The 23,457-nt window shown below is 34.1% G+C and overlaps 1 protein-coding gene across 2 annotated transcripts in view; it reads right to left on the reverse strand.

The window, feature by feature from the left end:
• LOC111155451 (syntrophin gamma 1) overlaps positions 1-23,457 on the reverse strand; it is a 357,699-nt gene that overhangs the window by 288,061 nt on the left and 46,181 nt on the right. For both annotated transcript variants that reach the window (XM_022515614.1, XM_022515615.1), the window contains exons 3-6: positions 14,311-14,367; positions 2,851-2,908; positions 1,996-2,039; positions 1,863-1,904 (exon numbers count right to left, since the gene is read on the reverse strand). In XM_022515614.1, coding sequence (XP_022371322.1) covers positions 1,863-1,904; positions 1,996-2,039; positions 2,851-2,908; positions 14,311-14,367 — 201 coding nt within the window. The remainder of the gene's footprint in view (positions 1-1,862; positions 1,905-1,995; positions 2,040-2,850; positions 2,909-14,310; positions 14,368-23,457) is intronic.

Genomic DNA, 23,457 nt, shown 5'->3' on the forward strand with positions numbered 1-23,457 from the left:
ATCTACATCCTTTGAGCTTGTTGTGCCTTTTTCTGCCCATTTAAGTCCATTCTTAAACATTTAATTAATATCTCAGCCCCACTGAGTTATAAGTCAGTCTACTTGCTTAGGTAATTAGCAGCGAGGACAAAGGCATCTAATTACTGTTGGAAAAGGAAAGAGTGGAACTTCAGAATATTACTGCCTATATTTCAAAGCTGATAAGGTTAAGCTTCTCAAAAAAATAAGTGTATTGTGAAGAGACACACATAATTTGCAACACAATCCTAAATTCCTTTTCTTTGAAACAGAATGAACAACATTAGGAAGTGGCGTTATTAGCGCATTCTAATCTTTCACGCCACACTAATCTGTCTAATCAAAGCTAGCACAGCTTGTGTAAGCATGCTGCCTGCCTCGGAAGGGCAAATTGCAAACAGGACCCCATCTAACAGCATGTGGTTTTAAAAGAGAATGCACTTGGTTTTGCTTCCTGAATAATGAGTTTAAAATCAATTTGTATTTTCGAGAGAAGACTAAAGTTAAAATATCTTTGCTTACATGGCTATATTTAACATTTGCATCTGTATCAGCAGAACAGAGCGCTCTTTGCTGTTTTCTCATTTGTCTCTAACTTGTTCTAAAACTCTGCTTTTTCTGAACATATCTGTAGTAAATTCAAGACTTGAAACGCATATTTTTACATGTGATGTTCAGCACAGAGTGGCGATACCATGGCCCCAGTAAGATTTTGGAGAAGACAAAAGACAAGTGATGAATACAAACTAGATGAATTATTCCAAGCATGCACAACTGAAAACCCTCCCATGCATCACTGCTTGTGGGACTGTGGTTTCTCAGAAACACTTATGGTGCCTCATTGAGGTTTGAAATACACAAACACATCAGAATGGTTTTCTCTAAATAGCTTTTAACAGAGGAACAACGTATCCAAACACAACCCTTGAGCATAAACTTTTGAACATAATTTCTCCTCTATCTCTTCCATTGCAAGCTGCTATAGAAATTCAGTGAAGGCTCTATGAATCTTACTTAATCAACCATGACGAATGTTTCCCAAATGCCTAACACTGTCCTATTCTTTTTGTATCATGTTTTATGTCTTCTCACCATCACCAACAGAAGCCCTTCAACCTTCCAGCTTCTCCCAAAGTGTGGTTGACAGGCCATCTACAATAGAACCACGTGGGCCGACTATTAAAATTCGAATTCCTGGGCCTACCTAAACCGACTGAAATAGAGTATCTGAGGCTGAGGCCTCAGATATGCATAATTACCAATATCCATCCATCCATGCATACATACATACATACATACCACAGAACACAACAACACACACACACAAAGATTGATGACCATTCTGCCTAGGGCTAATTCAGTATGCTTTGAGATTAAACTCTAAATTTTGTCTCTTTCTTTTTTCTCTCTCTGTCACACACACAGCCGTTATATGCTCTTCCAGTTGACTCTGTTACTGTGTAAGATTTTACAGACATAAATTCTATTGTTTAAAAGCTTCTAAACATTTGCAAAGAGTCAGAGACATATTTCACCTAGAGATATATATACTAAGTGGACATTGGCTGGCAGGGATTAATAGGAAAACTGCAAAAACACATAACAAGCAATGGTCAAGGTATTTCTTTGAATTACATTTCATCCTGGGTAGTACCACAGACCTACTTCTAATATGAAACACATACACATACACTAATTAAGAGATCATTTGGAAATCTGATTAACACACTGGACCAATGTCACATCTACCTAATGAATAAATTGAACAGTGTTTAGCAGTGCCATAGATCCTTATTTGCACATGGGGAATATTATGATATTAGGAAAAAGTAAAGAAAACTCACCACTTCTTCATGTCTGCATTTTCTCACATTAATTCCATTTATCTGCAGTGAAAAAAATTATGGTTTCACTTGGCATACTGTGAATTGAATTTATGTTTTGGTTGCACATAGAAAATAAGGGTAAAATATATACCTGTAGAATTGCATCTCCAATAAAGAGCAGCCCTGAAAGTTCCGCTGGAAAGGAAGAAGGGTAATGATTATGCACAAACTATTTTCTTCATACAGATGAGTTTTATAATTAAGTAAAATCAAAATTAATACAAGGAAAATATTAAATGTTTTATACAGATAGCATCTTAAAAGATCCATAAGTAATTGCAAAAGCAAATGTATGATTCTGCCCACACATTGGAATACCTATTTCCATTTATTCCCATCATTTCAGATCTTACAGTTGCCTAAAACTGGTCACTCTTCTGGATGGATGACAAAATTTTCTCATGTACTTATAATATTAGGGTATCTGTGAAAAATTTTTTATCTAGACATTCAATCCATCAGCTATGAGATCAGCTGTAAGTTTCCTTTTGAACATTAGATTATTTTACTGATTTCAGTCATTGAAAAAATTGTTTTACATGTTTGGTGTTTTTCTAAATGAAATTTCATGACAGGCTAAGTTAAACCGCATATGAGAACTGAAAAAATATGTGTATGAGGAATTGCCTTATTTGATGGGACTTTTTATTATTAAATGTGTCTCTATGTTTGTATAATGAAATAATTGAAAAGCTGTGCAGTCCCTAATTTTTCATATAGTCACATGTTCTTTTGTCTTTCATCCTTGCTTTCCTGTGAGAGAAATCCTTCCTTGGAGTAATAAAGTGATAGAGTTAGGAATCAGACTTGGCCACTTACTCTCTGGTCATGGGGAACCTGGAGCTAGTCAGTCACATGTTAACTTATGGTTCTTTAATATGACCTATTCTTCAGTAAGGATGGCTTACAAAGGAACAGGTGCTATGTAATTCTCTAAACACTTTACCTCTTTGCTCCTTGGAGATTTTTGAAATGACAACTGGAATATTATGTTCAGCTCCCCCCTGCAAAGAAAAAAACCATATGTTGTGCTTTTTAATTGCAAAAGTAAAAATTCTGCCTTTAATTAGGAAACTATACATGCTAAGAATAATATGTTAATGGACACCAGATACAATCTAAATAATCTTGTGGAATTTCTCTACTCAGCAGATAGTGCTCCCAAAAAAACTTATCTACCTATTCAGAATATACTGTGACATCTAGCAATTAATAATAGTTGACTTTGAAAGCTTTTGTTTTTCAATTAAAGATTGGAAATGCCTTAAATAGCCATTCTTTCCAATGCGTAGCATGCTGTCCATTGTAGAATTTCTTATTTTGTTTAAATGCCAGATAATTATGTATTTCCATTAACTAGCTAAGTTGCTCTATGTTGGTGACCAAGCACAGACCCCTTGGGATGTTAAGTAACTAGAGAGACCTTTAACTGCACAAAATGATACAAAAAATCAGAGTGTGCATATGCATGTTGGGAAAGTGATCATCTGCATTTCTTTAATTAATATTAGATTTCTCTATGTGTGAAAGCACATATGAAACAACAGAATAAAATATACTGGCAAAACACTGTGATAATTCTTCATCTAACTGACCAGATAAGAGAAAATTAAAAAAAAATAAATAAGTGAGACCTATATGGAAGGAAACAAAATAAATCCTGAAATAAGTGCATAAAAATTCTGTTTAAATATTACAGAGCTGAGAATATTGAAACCAATAGTTGAAAAATCAAATAAATTCACTAAAAAATAAAATGTTGGGGTGCCTGGGTGCTTCAGTCAGTTAAGCATCTGCCTTCACCTCAGTCATGATCCCAGGATCCTGGGATGGAGCTCCTATGGGGAAAAAAAATCCCTGCTCAGCAAGGAGTCTGCTTGTCTCTCTGCCTCTGCCAACCCCCTATTGCTCTTGCTTTGTCTCCCTCTCTCACTCTCTCCCCCCAAATAAATAAATAAAATCATAAAAAATTATAAAAAAACTAATAATAGAAAATAAAATGTCATGTATTAAAGAAGTATAGCACTTTTAACATAGGACAGTTGAAAAGACGATCTAAAATCAACTGGGTTTCTCTATCTTCAGAACACATAAACTTCCTAAACCTTTTATTTATTTAAAAACAAAAGTTATTTTAGAACCCTATTTTTTCCATGAATGTCAGTTTTTAGTACTCAATTGCCAATATACTTAAATATAAGGCGGGCAATAGTTTTTGAGAAAAGTAGTAGTAGTCAACATTTTCTTGGCAATTAGTCCTAATTTATTTCCAGAATATTAAAGAAGAAACATAATAAGTGAAATATTGAAAACTGTCTTCCTCACACTGAAATTCAAACCCAGTGCTAACTCACTTTACTCACTATTTCCTACCAACCAAATACCCACCTACCCACCAGGACTAGCTCTGTGTAAGAGACATGGCTCCTAATTCTGCTTTGCCTTTTGGTCAGTATATTGATAATAAGCCCAAATCCTGTTTAAGATGACTTCTCATTTGATCAAAAGATAGTGATTTGTGTCTGATAGTATAATTGAAATGAGTCCTTATTTAGCACACAACAAACACTGAATACAAGGTAGTTATTATCCTAGTATATCAATTAAGATTTATGAATAAAATTATATGACATTAGAGTGGTAAATAAGCTTAACACTAATCTGTTCTAAGACCCTTAATATTTACTAGTTAGGGTTCCAAGTTCCCAACTCCCTTTTTCTGTTCTATTTTTTCTTTCCCGTTATACTTATCAGTTTCCAACCTACTATTATCTTTATTCATTTATTATATTTATTATTCATTTTCATTCATTTTCCCCCATCCCTAAGCAGAATATAAGTTCCAAGAGGGCAGTGAATTTTTCTGGTAATTTGTTTCATACATAGATGTAAACCCAGTGCATGGAATAATATCTTTCTTTTTTATCTTTGAAATGTTTATTGATGAATGAACAAATGAATAAATAAAGTCAAAAGCTTTGCCAGGCCTAAGAGCTATTGTTGTAAACATACTGAAGAATGATTTTAAGGAGGAGCTAAGAATGTACAATGAAATTAAATGCCCATGGTTACAGTTAGTTTCTAGAGATACTTGGAAATTGGAAAGGATTTTAAGAATATGTCTCCATTTCTTAGAAGAAAAAAATAGTTAACAGAGACTAATCATCCACCAATGAAGTTTTAGGTGGTATAAAAAGAAGAAATAAACTCAACCAGATATTTTGTGGTTCAGATATTTGGGGACAGAAAGTGACATTTTTTATGTCACTTTTTTGGTCACATATTTTTATGTCACATATTTTTTTCTTGTCTGTGTGGCTGTCATCAGAGTGTTTTTCTTTAGCTGTTTTTGCTTTTCACATTTTTCTCTCCTTGCACTACTGAATCCAAAAATTCCTTAGCGCTCAGATTTCTAATGCCAAGTACCATGGTAGGACAGTGGGAAACCTTTCCCTGAGGTCTATCTAGGGGAAAACAAAAAACAAAAAAACGAAATAGCAATTTCTGAGGGCCAGCTCAGTAACCCCATTCCTCCCTCAACACCAGAGAGTTAGAACTATGTTTAAATGACAGACTGAAACTAACCCATATTTTGTCAAGTTTTTCTTCTAAATGTAAAATTTCTCCTGAAATTTGAATGGTTTGAGTCCAAAAGTGTTTTTTTTAATTTGTTTTTTTTTTAATCAAACAGTAGGAGTTCTGAAAGAATTCTTAAATCAATTGTTAAAGAATAAATTTTTAGCCAAAACTCAGGAGATGAAATTGGAACTTAAAATCATAGTACCTTAATTTATTGGATGATTTGTGAGAGCAGTCCAGCTCTATTAAAATTAATAAGATTTAGCTCTGGACCTAAATGGGGAAATGTAAGGTTTTCCAGTGCAACTCATCCTGTTTGAAACAGGTGACACTTAGAATAAAACCCCAGATCCTCAGCAGCCCTCTGTCTTAAGGCCTCAACCTGCCTTATGTCTTCATCCTGGACGTTTATCACTCGAACACCAAAGGACATCATTATACACTATCCCCTCTGCCTGCATGTTTGTTTTTTTCTTTTACTCTTAACCTGGTAAACCCTCACTCAAATTCAGAATTTTAGCTAAAGGATCCCATTCATCAGTGTCTCCTCACTTGAAGTAATTCACTTCTGTAACACTGAATCCAGGCTATAATTTACATTTATTTACATCACAATTTGATTAATATCTACTTTCCCACTGGATTATAAGGGGCAGGGGGTCAAGACAGAGTTTCCTTTACAGGCACTTCTCCTCAACGTACTCTTAGGCCAGCCAGGGTGCAGGCTTGTGGTCAAGGTTTAGAGAATAAATGAATTAATTGAGCTCTGTTGTTCCAGTGTAAAATCAAGACTAAGGAAAACGAGGCAACATTCTACAGTGCATCCCAGAAATTATTAAAATATATACCATTCAATGCGTAATTAAGTTTACAACTAGCTTTATAGGAACCAGAATATTAATTCTTATCTGAAGCATTTTAAGTAAGACTCCATACAAAGAATTTGCCAGTATAACTGAAATTCCACCAAATCAAAGCCAAGATGTTTCTAGATCATTGGAAATCTTGCCAGATAAATATTTTTAATTTGATATTTTCATTATTCCAGTTAATCAATCAATCATATTCTGGGCTCTGGGGGGTGATATAGAGAAGTAGATCCCACCATTATATATCTATTTAGAGCTAGGAAGATATTTGTAAGCAGATAATAACAACACAATAATTAAGGTCAAAAGCCTAATGAACAAATATGGGATAAGTACCTAAAAGAATATAATCTGAAAATATCATGGGAAAATGTCCTTACCTATTTGAGTGCCATGCCTACCTCCTAATATCACTTAGTTTGAATTTGGCACAAATTATTGGTCTCTCCCACATACTATATTTCTTTCATATGAAAGTTCAAAGTAGGAAAATTTAGAGAGACTGAAGGTACACTAGTAGTTGCTTAGAGCTGAGTTAGGGAGATAAGGAGAGAAGGGAATGATAGCTCAAGGACATGGGGAAGACAAATTGTTCTAAAATGCACACATCTGTGAATATAATAAAAACCACTAACTTGTATACTTTCAGTGGTTAAGTTGTATGATATGTAAATTGCATCTCAATAAACTATTTAATTAAAAACAGTCTTTACAATGAAAATTGATCAGTGGTTTTAACTGACTCTTGGGGATTCATCCATAATCTTCAACCTCAGATTTACTACCTGTCTGATATCCTCCTATTTCTATGGTGTAAAGGTATGTATCCATATTGTCTCTGGTGGAAACAGAAGAATCAGACTCAAGTAAAAAGAACAGAGAACAGGGGGAGGAGAAGTATATGTAAATGAGGGTGTGTTGTATCACCTACTAATAAATTAAAAGGCAGAAATTTATTTTTTTTAAACTTTATTTATTTGTCAGAGACAGACAGAGAGTGTATAAGTGGGGGGAGCTGCAAGCAGAGGGAGAAGCTCCTCTGAGCAAGGAGCTAATGTGAGGCTCAATCCCAGGACCCTGGGATCATTTCTGAGCCGAGGACAGTTGCTTAACCAACTGAGCCACCCAAGTGCCCCTAAAATGCAGACATTTACTATAGCTGCTATGAAGACATATATTTTTATTTGGTAAATTTGATGCAAATAATACCAAGTCCTTGATACTAAACTGCTTGCTTGATCCTGGAAATATTGATCTATTTAGTTTAATTTTGAAAAAACCAGAATGTAAATAATTTAGAGAGGAAATATTACTTATTTTCCCAAGTAGAGAGTTTAGAGATAATTTAGTCTGGCTTCTACAGCTACAGAGCATAGTTATTAACAGTAAGGACTATGTAATTTGCTTTATGTGAGGTTTAGACCCAGCTCTGCCAGGTACAACAATGGGTAAATTACTTAACCTCTTAGTACCTAACCACATTGCCAAAGAGGAATAGCAATAATTACCTTCTTTGTTTGATACTAAAGGCCAAATGAAACTGAATATAAAGTACTTAGCTTAGCATCTGGCACTTAAGGAACAGTTAATAAATACTTGCAATTATTGTTTATAAATGATAACATTTTAATAATAATTACAATTTCATTCTTGATTGCTGTAAAGTTAAAGATTTCATGTAAAAATCACCTTTGATTACAAACATTCCCTTAATGGACATGGATGACATAGCATTGTCTATTGGAAAATAACTCTATAGAACCTTTTCTAATAATAATAATCAAAACACCAGGGGAGCCTGGGTGGCTCAGTGGGTTAGAGCCTCTGTCTTAGCTCAGGTCATGATCCCAGGGTCCTGGGATGGAGCCAGCATCTGGCTCTCTGCTCAGTGGGGAACCTGCTTCCTCCTCTCTCTCTGCCTGCTTCTCTGCCTACTTGTGATCTCTGTCTGTCAAATGAATAAATAAAATCTTTTTAAAAATCAAAACACCCTTTCTCTAAAAAGTGATTTATTAACTGACAATGGCCAGAAGTATGATGTAATAATATGCAAATATACGGTATTCTATTTTCAAAGATGTGGAAGATCAATAAAAGATAGTGGCTTGCATTAAGGTGATTATCCATATGGTGATTCTCATAAGAATGAAGCAAAAATACAAGAACATTGTGTCTTATGTTGCAAAGCTTTGGTGATTATTGGGAATGCAGGTGTGGGAGACCTTTAAGTTATTTTTGGAAATAGTTAAGTTTCAGGATAGTCCAGACAAAAGGGATGAGCCCTTGAAAGAAAGATTCTACCAGAAGGCCAGAAGACAGATGTGTTATGAGGGAAAGCGGGGCAGGAGCTGAAGAGCCAGGAATAAAGGACAGAAAGGACCATTGGAATTTAGGAACTCTGGAAAACTAGACAAGGGCCCAGATCAGAATGTCCTGTAGACAAAAGAGTAGATATGCCAGCCAGCCTGATAAATCTGAGAGCTTTCAAGGTGTGAAAATAAAAAACAAATGGAAACCAGCCTTGAAAATTCTCTGAGCAGACAAAACCACTTTAGTCAGACAAACAAAGCTTCATTTAGCTTATTTTGCAAAGCTTTCTTGTTTATGCCTCTAGAAATCATAAGTAAAATTTGAACTACTTCCCAAGGTTGTTATGAGGTAACCACCAACCAGTTCCTTATCATTTAAGAAAATTATAATTTTATAACCAGTCCCTGTGAAGAATAAATAGTCACTGCCTTCCCACAATGTAAGTTTTTTTATAGCAATCTATCCTGAGTCTCATTCCATGGTTTGGTTTGAGCGCTCTTGCTCTGCAAACTGTCTTTTTTGGTGAGTGCGCATAAACTTTCACTAATTACTATTTCAATGATTCCTTGTTTTTACTTCTGTAATTTTTGAACTTTTTTTTTTTTTTATAAAAGAAGCAGTTTCAGTCTGAGAACAGAGAAAATTATGTGATTTTAAGTGGAGAGTTTAGTCATCTTTTTGTTCAGTTTTTGGAGAATGATATTTTGGAAGTTTAAAAATGTAAATAAGAAGAGCTTGACATTTTACTGAGTGACAAAAACAAAAACTAATAAGGAAAAAAAAGAAAAACACACACACACTGAATTCTGAGCGATGTTTAAATTGAGGAAGAATGAATAATGGTGAAAGCCAGGGAGAATCCTAAAGAATTGTCAAAAAAATCCAAAGTTATGGCAGATGCCAGAAGTGTTCTAAAAAGCAACACAAAGGTAAAAATAGCTTGAATGAGCAAGGCTTTCTGGAAGACAGTGCAAGACTGAGCACAGTGCAGAAAACTCTAGCAGTGCTTCATGACTAAGTTTCTGATCAGAAGGTATGACCATAATCTCTATTTAGGTGTTCTGAAGTAGGTGCTTGTGGATGAAATGCTATTTGATGACGACAGAGGTGTGAATATCGTACCTCCAAATTTCAACTCATTATACCTTGGTTCAGTTGCGCATTTGCTCCTACTTGATTGGCTAACTGCACTGAGAGAACAAAGTAGAAACTAGCAGGAATCCAGGGATAGGCATGCTCCCCAGGGGTTAAAAAGAATCCCTTCCTTTTTTAGGAGCTGAAGACCAAAGTTTAGCTAAACCAGAGGATGGGAAGATGGAACAAGATAGTCAGCCTTGTGAGTAGCGGCTCTATTTGTCAGGACACCTGCTTCGCCATGTGGAGCATTAGCACAAGTCTGTCACGTCTCCACAGGTCCTTGGTTCTGCATTGTGGGATTTTGTTTTTGTTTGTTTTGTTTTGTTTTGCCCTCCTGTAGAATTAACATAGATGCATAGGTAATTTTCATCTCTACCTTTCCATTATAAAACACACCTGTTATGGGGCACCTGGGTGGCTTAGTCAGTTAAGTGACTAATTCTTGGTTTTGGCTCAGGTCTTTATCTCATGGGTCGTGAGATAGAGCCCTGGGGAGGGCTGTGCGCAGTGGGGAGTCTGCTTGAAGATTCTCTCCCTCTGCCCCTCCCCCCAACTCCTGCGCTTGTGAATGCCCGTGTGTTCTGTCTCATAAATAAATAAATAAATCTTTTAAAACACTGTTGTTATGAAAAAAAAATGGGATTTTAGGATCTAAAAAATAAATTTGTCTCTGGAGATAAATCTGACTTCTACATTAAATCTCAGTGTAACTGATGTCAAAGCTCTTTTTGGGTGCTGTATTCCACATTGAGGGTCTAGTAACTTTGGATATGATTTAAAATATTAATAAATGTGGCTTTTCAAAGGAGAGTCTTAGATCTTGTAAGAAAGTCCTAATAGTGCAAACCAAAAATTTTCTTAAGGTGAAAAAAGCAAAACTATAGTAAGAGAAGAAATAAACAAAATTTGAAAGGAAAATGGGTTAAAACTTAAATATATTTTTAGAAATTTAGATCTAATATAATCTTTCATTTTTATTTATGTTTTTCTCTTATTCCTTAAGATTTTTAGGAAATTTTGAGATGGAAACTCTCCTTAACATGCACTACATCATACTGTCCTTCAAGGGAAGATATCAAATTATAAACACCTAGAATTAGACATACTGACATATGACTACCTCAATCTCTAAGCCACCTTAGACTAAGCCACAAACTTTTATCCCTGAGGTTTTAATATCCCTAAGATATATTGTCTCAATAATAAGGTAGAGAAAATAAGAGAAGGTAAAGGCTCACTTTTATTTCACCACCATTATAGGGGAATTTCTGCCTGGAGAGTGTTGGGGAATAAGAACATTGTACATGAACTGGCAACATCAAGGCTTAAAGGACATTGGTAGCTTTAAGGACATCATTCTGCCCACAGTCTATAGCCACTAGGGCACGTTAATAAATAAAGCATTAGAAAGATGCTATGAAAGAAGCCTGTGATGTTGCCCACCAACTTTTGTAGCACTGACCACCACGTGGGAAAACTGAGGAGTTGCCACCATGCACAATGGTGACAGTGGCAGGAAAGGCCCATGAGCCAAGATTTGTCAGGAGCACAGAGCATGGCCAGTTGGCTTTGACCTGTAACAGCACATGTTGGCGTGTTTTGGTGTTTTCTGGCGGAAAGAAAGAAAGAAAAACATTTTTTTACCCTTTAGTTAGGTTTTTACAAATAATTTTTTAGAAGGTAAAATTGAAATAACTTCACATATGTTCTTAATATAGTGAAATTCAGGAGCACCTGTAGGAGTCTTCACTATATTGGTTAAAGCCTCTTTAATTGTCCAACAGGCACTCTTCCTTCTGTTATCTCCAGTTGAGATATTCCAGGTTTTAAGTCAATAATTCTCACTGCAAAATCTCCAGTGTGTGCCGGAAGTGATTACTTAACTGAAGCAAATAAGGATAAGATATATGTTTATATATTTACGTGAATAATTGTATTACTGGCTCAAATTGCTCCAGCAATAGGTACACAAATAAATACATAAGAAAATAAATAAATGGTGAATATTAAAATATTAATTCTGCGTTTAAGCTAAAATGATTTCTTACATGTTCATTCTGCATATATAGTATATATATATAACATGAAATATATATATGTGTATATATATATATGCACAAACATTAACAGAATGAAAGATAGCTTATTATTTTAAGATTTTATTTATTTGAGAGGGAGGGAGAGAGAGAGAGAGAACAAGAGTGAACAAGCAAGAGCACAAGAGCAGAGGCAAGGAGAAGCAGACTCTCCACTGAGCAGGGAGTGGGGTTTGATCCCAGGATACTGGGATCATGACCTGAGCCAAAGGCAGGCACTTAACTGACTGAGCCACCCAGGTGCCCTGAAAGATAGTTTAAAAATAAAAAAGCAAGTGTCAGAGGTAAGTATTAAGAAAAGCAAATTGCAAAACACTAAAAAAAATCTTTTCAGAATGACTGGGTAATATTCTAAATAAAAATATTAATTTTAGTATCTATGGTTAGTGTGTCATAAGAATTGTAAACGAATTGCCTTTTTTGTTAGAATTCCTAACATATGGCACAAATCACAATTAAAATACTACTTTTGGGGCACCTGGGTGGCTCAGTGGGTTAAAGCCTCTGCCTTTGGCTCAGGTCATGATCTCAGGGTCCTGGGATCAAGCCCTGCATTGGGCTCTCTGCTCATCAAGGAGCTGCTTCCCCTCTCTCTCTCTGCCTGCCTCTCTGCCTGTTTGTGATCTCTGTCAAATAAATAAATAAAAATGTAAAAAAATAAAAATAAAATAAAATACTGCTTTTGTGGTCAATATTATGAATGCAAACTATACACATTTGATTTAAAAAATTATTTAGTTAGGTGTAGGAGTTTCAGTTGGATTGGAATAACGAAAATGTTAAATGGATATAATTCATTTGGCAAAATTCTTGATGTTTTAAAAACTGCCTAGGTTAAAACTGTGCCATTTTAGTAAAAATAAATTACATTGTATTATTGGCTTTAAATTATAAATGGAAATAGAAAAAAAAATAGAAAAGAACATTTCCAGCCTACACAAAACTAATGTAGCTCCACCATCAGAAACAGAGTTGGAGTGGCTGCATAGCTTAGTTGGTTAAGTGTTAAACTCTTGGTTTGGGCTCATGTCATGATCTCCTGATGGGTAGTAGATCAAGACCCATATTGCAATCCCCTAGTCTGTTTCTTCTGTGCCCCCTCCCTTGCTCAAGCACACACACACACACACACACTCTCTCAAATAATAAATAAAAGAAAAAAAGAAAGAAAGAAAAGAAGAAAGAGTGAGTCAGGCCTACTAGGCGAAAATGTTTATCTCAAATGAAACCAACTCTCGTGATTGGATTTTATTCACACTTAGTTTTTTTTCTCTTTCATGGACTTTTTACTATCTCTAGTGGCAACTTTAAATCCTTCAAGCAATCCCAATAAATATCACAGCAAAAACAAAAATAATTTCCATATCCTATTAACTTGGTCTGCAAACCTTCCTGGTTTTAGCTGATGATAGATAAAGGAAAGTTAAATAAATATTTTAAAACTAACACTTTATGTAGTGATATTCTTATCACTTGACAACACAATGCTATTCCACACAGGTACATTTTTCTAAGTCATTTCCATAATGTCAACTAGAACTGATAATCACCAAATTTAGAGTTCCACTTTCCAAGCATATATAAACTGAGCTGTGTTAAAATTTCATGAAATATATACCTGAGATGTATGATAGTCACCCTACATAGGCAAAATACCTAACCCAATGGTCAAGATAAAGTTAAGTTTCATTTATCTATGCAGAGACGTAGATTTCTAAAGGGCTTTAAAGACATTGAGTTAACTTTTATAATATTTATGTAATTTCTCACCCTTTCAAATTTTCTGTTTTGTTTCAGTGATGACAAATTGCAGATATAGTACATCTTTACTAGTCAACCATATACAGGAGGAAAAGAGGTCTTTAAAATTTAATAATAAATGGAAGTGAACAGGTATGGTCATTTTTAAAATAAATGAGATGCTAAAATTCTGTCTATCCTGTATACTTGGCATTGTGATATGAAAATTTGTTGGTTTCTTAAAAAAAAGGAAACTAACCAAAGAAAAAGATGAACAAAATCCAACTAAGTCTTAACTATGTATTATTAGTTTAAAACTTGTTCTTGCTCCATTCACTGAAAGGGCAGTGGCTCCTATTCTGGCTGGTTAGAGGAAGACATGCATATTATAACACAATATCTGACATGTTAAATGACACCAGAGAAAGTGAATGACCTATGTTCAATATCAGGTAAAATTCCCAAGTACTTTTTCTAAGAGAATTTCTAAATCAAAAGTTGCCCAAGGTTTTGTGAGAACTTACCTATTTTACATCTCATTCCAAATATTGAACAGTTTGCTATAGCCATTCTTATCTTATAGTGTATTTTGATTAATCAGCAAAAAAATAAAAATACACAAAAATGTAGGCTTTACAGCATGGCCTTTGAGGATAGACTGAAAAGACAGGATACCTTTATGCTTAATCCAAATCCTCCTACAGTTTGTCTTCTAATGGTCACCGTTCTTTCCTGAAAGACAGGATTTTAAAAGAGGTTAGAATTTCACAATAATAGACTTACACACCATTTTCCTCCTCTCAGTTCTGTTTTTGTTCCTTTAAAAAAGAAACATTTTGTGACACCAAACAGGCTTTAATTTTTGCAACAAATGGATCATTTTGTAATTTTTAATCAAAGGTTAATTTATTTGTCTAGATAAAAGGGACTGTACGGTTATTAAACTTCCTTTCAATGATTCTCTGGACATATTTTGGAATTTTAACTTTTATCTTCTCATTTTCTCATTTTCACACTATGTATTCTTGTTGTCTAAGAAATGACAAGTTTGGGTTACAAAAAACTAACTCTGTGTCAATGGCAAATATTATCTTTGTCAACCAAGGTCTTATTTCCTTCAGTACCAAGTCATCTTGCTTGTGGAAATCTGAGAGCTGAGCTGGGACGCTGCTATGTCCCAAACACATAAATGATTCATGTGTGTATCTAGGACTGAAACTGTGGATAAACCAGATTCATAATGATTGTTTATTTGGAAAAGAATGGATTTTATACCTAACTAATAATGACAAATGGAATTATCAATTTTCAAAATCAATTATCTTTTTCCTTCAACAATGGTAAAGATAATTCAATCACTAGTGTCTAAAACAAAAATCACAAAAATCCACATTTGAACAAATCCTTTAATTTAAAAAAAAATCAGTATTACTCTGTTTTAGGGCAATCGTTTCTACATCATGCTTATTTGGAAGTGTGTTGAAGCTTTTATTTATTACCTTCTCAACTTACTTATAACTTTCTTATGTTTTGAACCTCCCCCTATCCATAACACTTTAAGACTTCCTCCCCTTTCTCCTGCAGTACTTGGGATAGATGTCTCTCCCTATAAATGCCCAGCTTATTTGCTATGCTCTCTTTCTTATTGTTTCTTTCAATAAGAAAGAATAGAGGGGCTATGTGGAGCAGTTTATATTATTTAAAAAGAACAAAGAGAAAATCTGGAAAATGTATGCTTCTGATGGTTCTTCCTAATACTTTAAGATAGTATAGTATAAAACCTTATCATGTTGGCAGTTACAAGATACTTTCATTTAGCCATGTTTTTAGATTTCATAAATAAAAGCAAAAAACGTTTAAAGAACAAGACCACTATACCAGAAATTGAGGTGTAATAAGTGTCATTTATTTTGAATTTAAAAATAAACATCTATGGTTGGAGATTGGTGCATAAGAAAAAAAAACTATTAGTACAAATGAATAACACTTAGTTATCTCAATTTTTTGTCATGTCCTAAGTAAACTGACCTATTTTAAAACTATAGATTTCACTCTTAAAACCTGTCCTCTAATTATGTTTTCAAGTCAACATTAAAATTACACAAAGTAAGTTTATAGGTGTATTACAATGTGTGAAAAGGAACATGAAATATAAAACACATTATTCATGTTAAATAATACCATAAACTCTACTTTTTTATTTGTAAGCCAAATATTGTATCACTCCCCATTTTGGGGATCACAGGTATGGGAAGAAACAATACTTTAGAACTTAGATTGCAATATCTATGTATATAAGCATAACTTCATGTACAGAAGCAAAAAGGAAAGTGGGCACATGCATTATACACACAGAAAATCTAATTTAAAATAAATTACATATTTATTGGAAATGTCCTTTTGTTAGACAAGGTAAGAGGAACCTGTTAAATTAAGTAATCATTGTTTATTTCTCACTAAAGGATTGATTAAAGCTATAAATTGAAAATAATGGAATTGAAATCAAAGAATCTATCAATGACTCAAGTATCCACAACTTAATATGTTCGGAAAATTACTTAATCCCTATGAATCTCTTTTTCCTAATCTGTAAAATGGTGATAAATAAGACAGTAACAGCTTTGTTTTGAGGATTAGTAATTGTGAAAGACCCCAGGATAGAGTAGAAACTTAATTAATATTCTCTCTCTCTCTCTCTCTCTCTCACACACACACACACACACACACAGACACAAATACACACAATCTGTTATTCTAGACAAATATTCTTATTTAGTAGTCACTTAAATATCTGATAAATATTTATCCACTTTGTATTCCAATAGTTACATCACAGAGTAACTCAAATACTGGAAGTCTCAGCTCAAGAATAAGCCAAATAAATGGTTATCTTTACTCTTATAAAACGGATAAGCAAACTGCTTTCACAAAACTGCCTATCAAACTAAACAGCTTTTTAGATAGTAGTTATTTTCTTAATTCCATGTCTATAAGGAGCAAATTCTTGACTCCTTAAAATAAAGATTCATCTTGGGACGCCTGGGTGGCTCAGTTGGTTGGGCAGCTGCCTTCGGCTCAGGTCATGATCCCAGCGTCCTGGGATCGAGTCCCGCATCGGGCTCCTTGCTCGGCAGGGAGCCTGCTTCTCCCTCTGCCTCTGCCTGCCACTCCGTCTGCCTGTGCTTGCTCTCTCTCTCTCTCTCTCTGACAAATAAATAAACAATATCTTAAAAAAAAAAAAAATAAAGATTCATCTTTATTTTCTCCAAGTAAAGAAGTCAGTCAAAGAAAATGTATTTTATTAGTAAATCACTTCACCTAAATTTCCTACAATGTCTTGCACAAAAATCATTAGTCACAAGGACAACTTGATAAGTAAACTCTATTAACCAGCCAAATGTATACTGAAACACTGCTTTTCTTTGAAGGGACAACAAGCACACCAGGGTGATCAAAGTTCTATGCAATGTCTTTACTCCTTCTCTACAAGACTGCTTTCCAGTCTTTGGTGGAGAATATTTAGAACATGTTCCAAATCAAATACAAAATTGCTGATACAGAAAGGAGTCTGGAGACTAGAGTCAGCAATAACAGCTGAAAATCTCAGAGACAGCAATTATTTTAATGTATTTTAAACACATGGGCACATGCACATATATGCAAATCTCAGGCAACACCTTTATATGCTATTGCTTCATTAGCTTATTTTTTAAGAAAGTAAGGAGAAACAAGCAAGACAAATTCTTGTTTTAAGCCAAAATATTAAATTTATCACTGCAGGTAGTGGGAAGTATAGAATGACAAAACAACTGTTCCCAGTGTGACACCTTCCCGACATTCTTCCCACTGTCTCTATGTTTGTGTTAGCTATACCCTCTATCCCCTTTCCACCTCTTCATATTTGGTTCTTCCCTACTGTCCCCACCAAAATATTTTTTTTTAATGCAATGTAATGAATTGTTTCAGCTGCTCACCTCATATATCAGAGAATATCTGAAAGCTGATCTGAAGTTGTATTTAGTTACATCTGGGGTGTCACAAAGACACTGCCTAAGTAACAAAGTCCTATCTTTCAGGAAACTAATGCATTATTGTTTTTTTTTATTCTTTAAAACACAAAATCAAGACAAGTATCCCCATATACTTACATATACAAAAAGCCTCTCTTTAATCTTCCTATTCCTTATAAAATGTAAAGGATGAACTTATAAAAAGGTGCTGTAGGAGCACCTGGGTGGTTCAGTTGCCTAAGTGTCTGCCTTTGGCTCAGGTCATGATCCCAGGGTCCTGGAATAGAGAGCCTCAGGTCAGGCTCCCTGCTCAGTGGGGAGCCTGCTTCTCCCTCTCCCTCTGCTGCTCTCCCTGTTTGTGCTCTCTTACTCTGTCTCTCTCTGTGTCAAATAAATAAATACAATCTTTAAAAAAAAAAAAAAGATGGGCTGTATACCTAACTAATTAGTATAAATGTTTTGAAAAAAAAACTTGTTTTAAATGCTTCATTTGTTTTATGTAAAAATCAAATTACTGTCACCACTGCCCTCTGGATTATTATATTTGAATATTCCATGTATGCTGTATGAACTACACGGGAACTATAACCAAAATATACATGATACCAAACGTAAAGTGTTGTTATGGTATATCCCAAGTATAGAGATGTTTGAGATATGTAGTTGAAAAGAGAAGGAAGTAATGAAAACAGTGCAGAAACTAGAGAGATTATCAAAAGGAGAATTGTTTGTACTGGTTATGTGGGGTGGAAATAAAGAAGATATACAAGAAAGGAGGGAATGTCATTAGTTCTTTTGATGGTTCAAGAAGAGTATAAAAAGTTGAAAAAGGAATAATAATAAAAATGGTAGCTTCTAGGTACTGAAAATAAAATATGTGAACTGACAGGTTTCATAGCACATATAATTATTAAAATACATTGTGACCTTGACTTTTTTTGTCAACTATTTTTTCTGAGAGCTGAGGCTTGTTCACAGTTGAATTCCAAGAATTTAGCATAGGGCCTATATCAAAGTTAGGTTTTCATGCATTAAGTGAAAAACGAAAAGTTTTTTGCAAGTATTTTCCCAAGTAATCATCCTAACAACACAGGATAGACAATATTTTTCTAATTTAGAATGAGAAAACTAAATATAAAAGATTTATATTAACTTGACAAGATACAGATCATGATTTAAATGAAGGTATCTCTGATTCCACTATAACAACAGGACTGGGATGGGATGGAGAATTGGGATGAAAGAAAAAAAGAAACTGGAAAATCAGGGTACATTGTAATAAAAAGAGAAGGAATTGTGAGAAACTGAATGTTTTTCCTCTAAAATCAAGAAAAAGGCAAGGATCATCTTATCATTCCTCTTACATTGTGCTTGGAGTCTCAACTAGTGCAACAAGGCAATAATCTGAAGTAAAAGTCATTGTCTATCTGGAAAATCCCAAAGAATCAATAAAATCCTCGTGGAAATAATAAATAATTGTTCAAGGTCACAGGAGACAAAAAAAATATACAAAAATCAATTGCTTTCCTATACATCACCCATGAGAAATTAAAATTTGAAATGAAAATCACAATATCATTTACAATAGCTCACAAAAAAGGAAATATTTGGTATAAATCTAACAAAATAAGTGAGAACTTATATATGGAAAACTACAAAACTCTGGAGAAAGAAATCAAAGATGATTAAAACAGAGATATTTTATATTCATGTACTAGAAGACTCAGTATTTTTAGGATTCAACTCTTCCCAACTAGATCTATAGAATCAATGCCATCCCAATCCCAAAATCTCTGCCAGCTATTTATGAATATTAATACACTGTTTCTAAGGTTAACATGGGAAGCCAAAAGACCCATAATAGCCACCACAATATTGAAGTAGAAGAAAAAGTTGGAGGACTCAGGATGCCTGATTCAGGACTTACTAAAAGCTACAGTAATTAAGATACCATGAAATTTTTGAAGACTAAACACATAGATTATTGGAATAGAACAGAATGCCCCCAAACAAAACAAAACAAAGCAAAAGCAAACATGCAGATGAAGTTAACTGATCTTTGACAAAGAAACAAAGGCAATTCAATGGCAAAAAGAAAGGATAGTCTTTTCAACAACCAAAAAAAAAAAAAAAAAAGGAAAGAAGAAAGAGGGAGGAAGGAAGGAAGGAGAAAGAAAGAAGGGAAGGAAGGGAGGGAAGGAAGGAAGGAAGGGAGCAATCTAGACATTGATGCTATTCCTTTCATAAAAATTAACACAAAATGGATCACAGATCTAAACATAAACACTATTATTATAAAACTTCTAAAAGAAAACAGGAGAAAATCTCTGACTTTGGGTTTAACAATGCGCTTTTCAATACAATATCAAAAGCATGATCAATAAAAAGAAACAATTGATGTTAAAATATTTTAAAATTAAAAACATCTACTTTGTAAAAGATATGCTTAAGAGAATGAAAAGTCACAGATGTAAAGAAAATATTTGCATAATGCATTCTGGTAAAGGACTTGTTTCCAAAATATATGAAGAACTCTTAACACTTAGCAAGAAAATAAACAATCCAATTAAAATGTTGCCAAAATATTTGAGCAAGCACCCCATCAAAGAATATACAGATGGCAAGTAAGCATATGAAAAGATGCTCAACATCATTTGTTATTAAGGAATTGCAGATTAAAATAATGAAGTAACATTACACATCTACTAGGATGGCTAAAATCTAAAAAATTGACTATATCAAGTGGGATACATCATCATAAGAATTCACCCTCCTTGCTGGTCGGAATTCAAGAGAGTTTGGTAGTTTCTCATAGAGTTCAAAGAAGTCTGAAAAGATTACATAGGAACTGCACTCCTACATATTTATTCAACTAATTTTAACATTTGTGTTTACCTAAAAACCTGCATAAAAATATCTGTAACAGCTTTATTCATAATTGGCAAATCTGAAAGTGACCAAGATGCACTTTATCCATAGGATGGATAAAGAAACAAACAAAACTGTGTGTGGTACATCTATACAAGAACATATTTATTCACTAGTAGAAAGAAATAACTGTCTAGCTTCAAAAAGACATGGAGAAACCTCAAATGTATACCACTAGGTAAAATAAGCCAGTCTTAAAAGGATACATATTCTGATTCCATTTATATGATACTCTGAAAAGACAAAACTATAGAGACAATGAAATGATCAGTGGTTGCCAGGGATTCAGGGAGAGGGAGGAAGGGCTGAATAAATGAAGCACAGGAGATTTACAGGGTAATGAAACTATTCTTTTTGATATTATAATAATGGGTACATGACGTTAGGCTTTAGTGAAAGCACATAAAACTTTAGAGAACAAAGAATGCATCTTAATAGAGATTCATTTAGAGGAGTCATTTAAGAAGTTAGAGGATCCAGAGAGGGAATGCAGCTGTAACAAAACAATCTCATTGCATTTAAAATGTTTGTTACTATCTCCTTGAAAGGAATACCCGTAAATGTGCTGAACTAGGTAACTTTGGTAATGAATGGAATCAGTAAGACAAAAAGCTAAAGACTAAAGACAAAAGGGACTGCACATGGTATTGTATTCTGGTTATTCTGGTTGATAAAGCTCTTCCACATGAAGGTATGGTTAATAATTCTGATTTTATATATATATATATATGAATTAAACAAGTAAGTTGATAGTAGATGGGAACAACCAGTTTCTTACTGTTGGAATGGGAATTTACAACAAGGGAAAAAGGCTAAAACAGTCTGTTGTGTAATGGAAGACAGTTAAAGATAGCAGTATGAACTCATGCTTAGTGTAATGTGGATACAGATGGTTACACACAGAAATATTTAAAGATATAGGAATATATATAGATTATCTTTCATCCTTTTAAAAATAGTTTTACAGGAATACAATTCATATACCATAAAACCAACTATTTAAAGTGTACAATTTAATGAATTTTAGTATGTACACAGTTATGCATTTATCACCATAACCAATTTTAAAATATTGGCATTTTTCAAAATGTAACCCCATATCCTTCAATCCTTAAAGCCCATCCTAGCCTTAGGGATCTACTAATTATCTAACTATCTACTAATTAATCTAACTAATTAGTAGATATACTAATCTACTTTCTATCTCTATAGATTTGCCTACTATGGACATTTCACATAAATAGTATCACACAGTGTACTGTCCTTCATGTTGGCTTCTAACCATGATATTTTCAAAGTTCATCTATGTTGTAGCATGTATCAATATTTAATTTTTATTAATTTAATATTAATTTAAATTAATGACATTCCACCACATGGGTATGCCACATTTTATTTATCCATTCTTCCACTGATAGACATTTAGGTTGTTTACACTATTTGGTTATTATAAATAATGCTGCTATAAACTTTTGTGTGCAAATTTTGTATGTACCTATGTGCTTTTTTCCTTTGACCCTATGCTAAAGAGTGAAATTGGGAATTGTTAGAATGTTTTCCAATGAAGCTATACCATTTTACAATTCTCACTAGTAGTGTCTGAGAATTCCAACTTCTCCATATCTTCACTAACACTTGCCCTTATCTATCTTTGTTATTATAACCATCCCAGTGGCTATAAAGTATTTCATGTGGCTTTGATATATATTTCCTTTATGGCTAACAAGGTTGAGCATCTCTTCATTTGCTTATTGGTTATTTATATACCTTCTTGGGAGAAATGTCCCCTTGAACCCTTTGAATGTGTCACAATATTTTATACCTATGTTGTCTTCTAAGAGTTTCATATTTTTAGCTTTTATATTTAGATTTTTGATACATTTTGAGTTAATTTTTGTAATGGTGTAAGTTCCCAAATTCATTATTTTGCATGTGGATATCCAGTTAATCTGACACCATTGGTTGAAGAGATAATTTTTCCCCATTGGTCTTGTCACCCCTGAAAATTAATTGATTGTAAATATGAAGGTTTATTTCTGAACTCTGAATTCTATTTCAATGACTGTATCACTATCCATATGCCATATGTGGACATATCTCACACTGTCCAAATTACCACTTCTCTAAAACTGCTAAGTTTTTTTTTAAATCAGGAAGTGTGAGTGTCTCAAATTTTTCTTTTACAAAATTGTTTTGGCTATTCTAAGTCCCTTTCATTTTTATATGAATCTTAGCATTAGTTTGTCTATTCCTGCAAAGAAATAAGCTTGGATTTTAATGGAGTTTGATCTGTAAATCAATGTGGAGATTACTAGTATTTTAACATATCATTACATTCTGGAGCTCGTGAAAAAAGAATGCCTTTCCATGTATTTAGATCTTCTTTAATATCTTTCAGTGTTTTTGTTGTTGTTGTTGTTTTTCATTTTCAGAATATATATTTTGTACATTTGCAAATTTAATCCTAAGTGTTTCATTCTTTCTTTTTTTTAAGATTTTATTTATTTGACAGACAGAGATCACAAGTAGGCAGAGAGGCAGGCAGAGAGAGAGAGGGGGAAGCATGCTCCCTGCTGAGCAGAGAGCCCAATGTGGGACTCGACCCTAGGACCCTGGGATCATGACCTGAGCTGAAGGCAGAGGCTTTAACCCACTGAGCCACCCAGGCGCCCAAGTGTTTCATTCTTTTTAAAAACTATTTTTGATTGGGGCGTCTGGGTGGCTCAGTGGTTTAAAGCCTCTGCCTTCAGCTCAGGTCATGATCCCAGGGTCCTGGGGTTGAGTCCCACATTGGGCTCTCTGCTCAGCAGGGAGCATGCTTCCCCCTCTCTCTCTCTGCCTGCCTCTCTGCCTACTTGTGATCTCTGTCTGTCAAATAAATAAA

Source organism: Enhydra lutris, unplaced genomic scaffold (genome assembly GCF_002288905.1).
Source record: "Enhydra lutris kenyoni isolate GAN:26980312 unplaced genomic scaffold, ASM228890v2 scaffoldscaffold41, whole genome shotgun sequence".
Classification (NCBI taxonomy): domain Eukaryota; kingdom Metazoa; phylum Chordata; class Mammalia; order Carnivora; family Mustelidae; genus Enhydra; species Enhydra lutris.